At 35.6% G+C, this 8,647-nt stretch overlaps 2 protein-coding genes across 6 annotated transcripts; one reads left to right on the top strand and one right to left on the bottom strand.

Moving 5' to 3' along the window:
* Window positions 1-1,292: 1,292 nt before the first annotated feature.
* On the top strand, window positions 1,293-3,517 carry LOC107946420 (mitochondrial outer membrane protein porin of 36 kDa). Its single transcript, XM_016880735.2, has 6 exons — window positions 1,293-1,442; window positions 1,539-1,606; window positions 2,064-2,174; window positions 2,360-2,446; window positions 2,587-2,795; window positions 3,019-3,517. The coding sequence occupies exons 1-6, from the start codon at window positions 1,394-1,396 to the stop codon at window positions 3,323-3,325; spliced, it is 831 nt and encodes a 276-aa protein (XP_016736224.2). The 5' UTR covers window positions 1,293-1,393; the 3' UTR covers window positions 3,326-3,517.
* A 379-nt stretch (window positions 3,518-3,896) lies between these two features.
* LOC107946419 (hypersensitive-induced response protein 1) lies at window positions 3,897-7,728 on the bottom strand. 5 transcript variants are annotated; one of them, XM_016880729.2, is made up of 6 exons: window positions 7,507-7,728; window positions 6,391-6,582; window positions 5,943-6,063; window positions 4,969-5,060; window positions 4,784-4,880; window positions 3,897-4,554 (listed from the first exon to the last, which is right to left on the bottom strand). In XM_016880729.2, the coding sequence occupies exons 2-6, from the start codon at window positions 6,577-6,579 to the stop codon at window positions 4,196-4,198; spliced, it is 858 nt and encodes a 285-aa protein (XP_016736218.2). In that variant the 5' UTR covers window positions 6,580-6,582; window positions 7,507-7,728; the 3' UTR covers window positions 3,897-4,195. The 5 variants fall into 5 exon arrangements, with proteins under 5 accessions (XP_016736218.2, XP_016736219.2, XP_040962948.1 ...); XM_016880730.2 differs by having other exon boundaries at window positions 7,496-7,605; XM_041107014.1 differs by lacking the exon at window positions 7,507-7,728 and adding an exon at window positions 7,097-7,176.
* Window positions 7,729-8,647: the final 919 nt, after the last annotated feature.

Here is an 8,647-nt window from a genome sequence, read left to right on the forward strand (position 1 = left end):
CTCCGCACACAACGAGCTCTCCCTCGAGCTCTTCAATTTTCCTGGCCATGGTTTCAGTTTTCTCTTTCAAAACTATGATCATAGTTTCAAGAGCATCATTCCTCTTAGTTAGCTTTTCATCGGTGGATTTGAGAGTCCCTTGCATCTCTTCCACATTAGCGTTGATGACACCTAAATCATGTTCACTGAGTTGATCTTTCCTCGAGTCTACCTTTACAGTGCGCGCTCAACTACTCCAAGAGTCTCCCTTACATCACCCATGGAACCTTGAGTTTGGCAACCTTGCCTTCCAAAGTTGACAGCATATCCCTCAATCTGTTAGCTTTCTTGCCCCCCAAGGGTCTCATTAGGCTCAATCTGCTCGTCTACTCTTTTCGTCATCTCAATTGGTGCCTTATCGAACACTAGCTCCTAATACCAACTGTCACGAGACTAGAACTTTTGTATGGCAAATGTGTGGCCTTAGGTGATTCTTTTGCTTCAAAACCGCTTAAGTTAGCCTATCTCTTAAAAAGAAGAGAATTCTCAAGGGAAATTCTTTAAGACACTGAAATAAAATAGAAGCAAACTCTCAAACGAAGAAGCAAAAAATGAATAGAAAACCACAAAAAAACTAAGTACGCCAGTTATTTGAGTAAATGCTCCCAAAATGTTTCTATTACTTTGAAAAATTACAAATGAAGAAGAAGGCCTTTATTTATAGTTGAGCTCTCTCAAATCCAACATACAATTTAAATTACATCGATGATCGAGATTAAAGCTTATCTACAATATGAAAGTCTTAAGGGATTTAAACTCTTTACAATTTTATCCCTTAAGATTTATAATATTCACCATGGTAACTCTAGTTTTATTGGAGTGTTCCACTGGGTTACTAAGGCTTTAAGTAAATGAATTTCTCCATGTGTTTCACGAATCGAGCTAATTTAAGTGAGTTAAATGAGTCTCATTTAATCAACTAATCTTCATGAAATATTTTATGTATATTCCTAACAAATTTTGATCTGCAGCCCATAACATATAGCCTAACTTAAAAAGAAGGTTGTAAGATTGGGCCGAAGTAAAATAGTTTTAGAAAACCAAACAGGGCCTACATAAAACACATATTAATTATCACAGGTCCGTGACCGAAAACGTGATGAGATGCGGCGAATATGCCCAATCTAGATTCCCTACTCCCGAGGCTTCAACAACCGTAGTAGTTAATATCAACGGTCAAGAACAGCGAATATTTTTATCCACGCAAGATCAATGGTCCAGAATCACCAAATATTTAATTTTGCTTTTTTAATTTATTCTTTTTCTTCTTCCGTGTGTTTCGCAAACAACCAAAAGCCAGAAAACCAGCTCTCGTTTCTCTCGTTCCCTCTCCATTTTTTCGGGAAAAAGAAGCATGGGAAAAGGTCCTGGTCTCTACACCGATATCGGCAAAAAGGCTAGAGGTGATATTTCAATTACTCGTGCTTTTTTAGTTTATCTTTATTTTTTAAAATTTTTTCTACTGTTTTTATTAGTTTTTTTTTCTTTTCTTAATTTAGATCTTCTTTACAAGGATTACCAGGCCGACCACAAGTTCACTCTCACTACTTACACTTCCAATGGAGTCGTGAGTTCGTCTTTTTACTTTTTGGATATCTAAATATCGTTTCCTTTTTCAGCTAATTTCACGAAGCTTCTGCTGTTCATTTCCGGTTCTTTTTATTTATTTTTATTTGTAAGAACGAACTCACATTTTAACTTCCCTATTATCTGTGTCCCATAATTTACATCGACTTTTAGTCTATTATGTTCGTTGAATAATTTCAAGACTTATGTGTAAAATATGTGTGGCAGTTCAGCATGTTATTTACTTGCCATGTTTATGTATGAAATCATTTTGCTTTTGCCTAGTTATAAAGATTTCATATGATTTCTTTTGATGTAGTTGCATGAATATTTTGTATGCCTGGTTTTGTGATTAATCTAGAGATTTATGGTTTAGGGTCTTTGTTTCTTTTGTATGTGCTACCTTCTTACTTCTTATATAATTGATTTTCTTGTTCTTTAATTTGATAAATATTTAGGCAATCACATCAACTGGAACTAAGAAAGGTGAATTGCTGTTGGCTGATATAAGCACCGAGCTGAAGAACAAGAACATCACAACCAATGTCAAAGTTGACACCAGTTCTAAGGCAAGTTGTCAATTTTTCTTTTTTCACATTTGGTAAACCTTTAATTTCGATGCATGCCATCTCATTACATTGAATACAAAGTTAAGGAATGTTTTTGTCTTGTACAACTCATGCCATGGTGAATTCAACCTTCTTAGATATACTATCTAATTGTGATTTTTGGGGGTTTTATTTTTATGTTTCAGCTTTTCGCCACTATTACTGTTGATGAACCTGCACCGGGTTTGAAGACAATCTTTTGTTTCATTGCCCCTGATCAAAGGTCTGGCAAGGTAATGGAGACTTCCTTACTCCTGCCATTAAGCTTTTTGTTCTTAAATACCAACATTTTGAGCTTCTTGTTTGTCCTTCCCTTCTGTAAACTTGTAGGTTTCATGAGTACATGACAAAGTCTTTATTATTGTTGTAACAGGTGGAACTGCAATACCAACATGAATATGCTGGCATAAGCACTAGCATTGGATTGACTGCAAATCCCCTTGTTAACTTCTCTGGTGTGGTTGGAAACAATAGTGTCACTGTTGGGACTGATCTCTCATTTGACACTGCCAGTGGTAACTTTACAAAATTGAATGCTGGGTTGAATTTCACCCATTCTGATCTCATTGCTTCCTTGACATTGTAAGTGCTTTCACCGGAGCAGGAGCCGGGGTTGATTATTTATGTTTCACATGGAACTTGTATTGCATTGCTTTATATGATCCTCTGGTCATTTATTGGTTCATAAGCATTGAAAGTTGCCTAGAAATATCTGCCTTTCTTTTTTCTCCCTTGTGCACTGATTGCATTATTCTACTTGTTATGCTTCTGGTTTTGATAAGGTAGTTTTGTTGATTAACTCTAGGAATGATAAAGGCGACACTCTTAATGCTTCCTACTACCACATAGTTAGCCCATTGACTAACACAGCGGTTGGTGCGGAGCTGAGCCATAGCTTTTCAAGTAATGAGAACACTCTCACAATTGGTACACAGCATGCTCTTGACCCATTGACAACGGTAAAGGCTCGACTGAATAACTATGGCAGAGCAAGTGCTCTAATCCAGCATGAATGGCGCCCAAAATCGCTCATCACAATATCTGGAGAGGTGGACACCGGAGCAATTGAAAAAAGTGCTAAAGTTGGGCTGGCCTTGGCACTCAAGCCCTAGGCAAAGGCAAAACTGTTTTTGTTGTGTCATATGGAAGGTGGGCCTTAATTTTGATTGGTTGAGGACTTGGAGAAAAATAGTGTACTTTCATGGATTATAAAAATAATGTTATTGGCAAACCGAAATTAGCAATTTGCTTTGTTGAACAAGTGTTGCTTACATCTAATTAGTTCAACTTGTTTACTTCTTTCAGTCACAAATCTTGCAGGCAGACATGGGATTTGGTCATTTGCTATTATTTGCTTGATTTCAGATTAACTTCCAGAGATCACTATTTATCTAAACCATTTTTTAGCAATTTGCTTTGTTGAACAAGTGTTGCTTACATCCAATTAGTTCAACTTGTTTACTTCTTTCAGTCACAAATCTTGCAGGCAGACATGGGATTTGGTCATTTGCTATTATTTGCTTGATTTCAGATTAACTTCCAGAGATCACTATTTATCTAAACCATTTTTTATTAAACATACTGCTTGTTTTGTTTTAATACAATTGAAATGAATTAACACCCTGGCAATTGGCATTTTGCATTTTGTTGATTTGTTGATCATATCTTAAATTGTGTCACATCTTTAGGTACAAAGCCATAAAAACATTTTATACAAATTCATAAACCGGGTCACATTTTCTTTAGGTACAATAATAAAGTGCTAATACTATCATTATTTTTTCACAAACAATATTTAATAAGCCTAAATTATAAAGGAAATCTGAACCTTAAAACCTTGAGCTATTAAGACGTATAACAACCGTTTTGCCAAACTCGGATTATCACTCAAATGCATATCAAGAAGGCCATTGTTCTTGAGTAGAATGACTAAACAATACTATGCTGAGTTGCCCAAACTACTAAGCAGCACTTGAGGGTACTCAGTTGTTTTGGCTTGCTTGAAGAAGACCATCCCTGATTTGAGAAGCAATGTCTCTTACAGCACCTGGCCCATGTGGGATGAAAACTGAGTTGGATTTTGACGATGCACCGATCTCCTTCATTGTGTCGAAGTACTGTGTCACAAGAACCATGTCCATGACATCCTTTGATGATGTACCAGGTACATTCTCAGAGAAGGCCAGCACACTGTCTCTAAGTCCATCTACAATAGCCTGTCGCTGCCGAGCTACACCAAGCCCAGCCAGATACTTTGACTCGGCATCTCCTTCTGCTCTCTTGATCTGCAATATCTTCTCTGCTTCAGCTTTCTCATTGGCAGCCACCCTCATTCTTGCCGCTATTTATAACAAGCCAACATATATCAGACCTATTTACAGAATTTATGGGGTTTTTTTTTGAGAGAACAAAATTTATGTTAAACAAGCTAAAGATTTTCAAACATAATTTCTTCAAGCGAGGACAATTAACATTAACAAACAAGGCAAGTTCTCAAAAAATTAGGGGGAAAAGAGCCAAATAAAAGGCGAAATAAATATATATAATTCATAAAGTTGCACGAATCATACCTGCATTAATCTCATTCATTGCCCTCTTCACATGCTCATCTGGTTCAATATCCACAACAAGAGTCTGAACAATCTCGTACCCATAATGTGACATGGCCTAAAGATTCAAACAATACGTAAGTTTTACCTTGTACAACCTTGGTTAATCCAAACCTAAAACAACAATGCAGGTAGGGCAATAATACCTTTTCAAGTTCCCCTTCCACAGCTCTCGCTATATCATTCTTCTGTTCAAATACTGCATCCAGCTCCAACTTCGGAACACTTGCCCTAATAACTAAATTAAAGTATATCCCATTAGTTCATCGTCAGAACAGTGATCTACAACCAGATTGACTTGAATTACGAGAAGGAAAAGTATGAGATGGCATGATAAAATGAAAACACAGATTGCAAATTATATCAATTATTCACATCCTCCACGAGGTGAGGATAAAATGAAAGTCTAGAGTAGTCATGAAACAGTGCAAGAGAATAATGGATTAGAAAGTTCTAAAATAATTGCAAGGAAATCCTTATTGAAACATTTCATAAGCTGCAATACAGCAGAGACAAGATTGGAACCTAAGCTCAACTGGAAAAGCCCAAAGCCAATCCTAGGAAAAGTGAAGCTCTATAGGGTCTTTCTGTCCAGGTGTGGCAGTTTGCATCTTCATAGATCCCTTTTTTGTCCAATGAGAAAAAGATGATGATTCCGTGGATAATGGAGGAGGAAAAATGAGGAAGTTAGTGGTAGGGCTATTTAAATTCCCAAAACCCATGAACCGAATCATAATTCATACATAATGCTGAGCATAAGTTACTTTCATCTAAAACAATATAATTATAGTGGGAAATTAAACATGTCAAATAGAGGGCATCATTAGCATTTTCCTTTTTCTTTGAAAGTTAGAAGAGATATATTGATTTAGTTCAACTGAAAACTTTCACAAGGAAGAGCCCATAGAAGCACAGTAGATAAGTATTTAAGTCCCACACCCCATATTCCATACTGACCCCCTGATATGCAAATAAACCACAATAGCATCCTGCAACCTTTGCAATAATTATAGACAAACTTCAAATAAGCACAAACCACATATTTGACATTCTAGATTATGAGCAGAGCAGCTATCATTCAAGTTTTTACACAATTTAAGGAAATCTAAAGCACACATACCATCAAAGACATAGGATTGAATCTGGGCTCTAGTGTTGCTGAGTTTATAGAAAGCATCTTGTGCCTTTTCAGCTAAGGCTCGGTATTGAATTGAAGCAACCACGTTAACAAACACGTTATCCTGAAGGCATAATAAAATATCAGAATCAGATGGAATAAATGATGGAGGACTAAACCAAAAAGCCTTTCAACTTAAATGAGCACATAACCAACTATAGCATCAATATAAATGATTCAGAGGTCACAATGCTGGTATCAGACTAATTACACCTTTCTCTTTATATATATTCCAAAGAATGAAATTTAAACTTCCTTTACCAATTATTCCCCTTGTCTACCTGATGGCAAGCATTCCATCTCACAATAACAGCTATTTGGGATTGACTGTTCTTTTTTTTTTAAAAAAAAGATGCATTGTCATGCGGGTATCAATTATGCAACAACAAACCTTGGTTTTTGTTTCACATCGAACATCCAGTTGCTGCACACGCAAGGAGAGAGTACCGGCTGCCTGTTTCCCGAAACACCACGGCAAACAATGACAACCAGGCTGAAGCACATCATCAAACTTCCCAAATGCTTCTGTTATAGCTACAGTTGACTGCTCCACTTGAATACACCCAAGAGCCTGCCCCATTTTCTGATCAAAATAAAGTATTCCAAAAATCAATACGCATACACAGCCTTCAATCAATACACTAACTTTAATCCAAAAACACGCGCGCGCGCACACACACACACACACACAAAAAAAAAATTCCTTTTACACACATTTCTCGCCTGGTTTGTAGAAAACTGAATAAGCGATTTCTATAAGTCCTTTAACTACCCCCAAAAAGATATAATACAAGAAACTCGTACTAATATTTAACACCCATCATAATAAACAAATGTTAAAGAAGACAGATGTTACCAGTTATAATCGAGGTTTTCGGACCAAAAAGATAAAATAGAAAAGATAAGAACAAAACGATGAAACTTTCTTTGAATTTTTCTACATTGAAACTGACGGCAATCAAAGAATTAATAGCCATTCTGATGCAATTACAGTTCAACCCTTTCATTGAACTAATCAGTCTGAGTATAACTATAATTTAAAGATGCAAACAAAATACGCAACATATAAAAAAACATTTTTTGAAAAAGAACACAACTTTATCAAATGCGAAAAATCGTCAGCCGTTGTGTTGCTTAGAAACTAAGAAATTTGACAGCAAACCCGGCCTGAGAAACCACCTATAACATTTTCAAAGTGTTAAAGAAGATTACTTCCATTAAAATATTGTTTAACTTAAAATTACTACTATTTTAAACTATTCCGAGTAAAACAAAAAATATATATTTTTTAAAAAAGTCAAGATTGAATTGAAATAAGGAAATCATGACGGTTCTGACAGAAAACGAAGAAACCGAGTGAAGTCATAAAGAAACTGGAGATTAAGCCCTAATTTCCGACAGCAAAACAAACAGAAAACGAAGCAAGCGAAACCACAGAGGAAATAAAAAAAATTGCAGCTGAATTGCATTAATTAAAAATAACAACAAAAGAATATCTTTGAAATACCTAAAAGAAGGTGAGAAATCGGAATTGAAGAGTACCAAAAAGTTTGAGTAAAATACAGTATGCTGTTTTGTTTTTTATACAAAGTGTGCTGTTATTCTGCTGCCAAAAGATATGGTTTATATAGTAATATAATTAAGATTATGCAATTTCCAGGAAACGACGGCGTATAAGAAGAATCTGCTAGGAAACAATGGAAAAGGAGTTGGAGACGTTTAGTCTACGGACTCGTTTTCTCTGTCAGTTTCAACTTTTAAATCAGCAAAAGCTGCCATTTATTACCCTCATTTTAAGTTATATATTCGAGTTGTGTGTGAACTAAATTTTAAGAGATTATTTACAAGTTAAGTTAAACAAAATATATATTCTTTTTAAAAGATTTAGTATTTATGAGTATAATATATTTAGCATTTATTAACATAATATATTTGACTTTAATTAGAATTAGGTTTTTTCAACCTATAAATGGATGTAGTCGAAACTCCTCTTGTAATCATTCAAATTTGACATAGTGAATTTTTTTTCTCCTCTGCCCGTAATTTTTTTCCGAAAGGGTTTCCACGTAAAAATCTGTAGTCATTACCGACGTTCTATTTTTACAAATTGGTATAAGAGCTTTCGGGTTATTCGTCTTGATTAAGGTAATAGTGTCTTTGAAGTATGAAATTCCGCTGTTGGATCGCGACACCAGATTTGCGTTGTGGCAGATTAAGATGCAAGCAGTTCTTGCGCAAATAGATCTGGAGGATGCCCTGCTAGGGATAGATAAGATATCTTCGACATTAACGAATGAAGAGAAAAAAGCGTAAGGATTGAAAGGCGTTAACACAATTACATCAGCATTTGTCTAACGAAATTTTGCAAGATGTGATGAAGGAGAAGACCGCCACTACATTATGGAATAGGCTATAACAAATATGTATGTCGAAAACTCTAACCAGTAAGTTGCATATGAAGCAGCATCTTTATGCTCATCGTTTAGAGGAAGCTGCGTCTATGCATGAATACTTAACAGTGTTTAAAAAAATTCTCTCAAACTTGGAGGCCATGGAGGTTCAACCTTGTTAAACTTTATTCGTTGATTCTACTTTGTATGATAAGGAAGATTTAGAGTTGATTCTAATTTGTTTGTTGCCACCGTCTT

This window comes from Gossypium hirsutum, chromosome D12 (assembly GCF_007990345.1).
Source record: "Gossypium hirsutum isolate 1008001.06 chromosome D12, Gossypium_hirsutum_v2.1, whole genome shotgun sequence".
Classification (NCBI taxonomy): domain Eukaryota; kingdom Viridiplantae; phylum Streptophyta; class Magnoliopsida; order Malvales; family Malvaceae; genus Gossypium; species Gossypium hirsutum.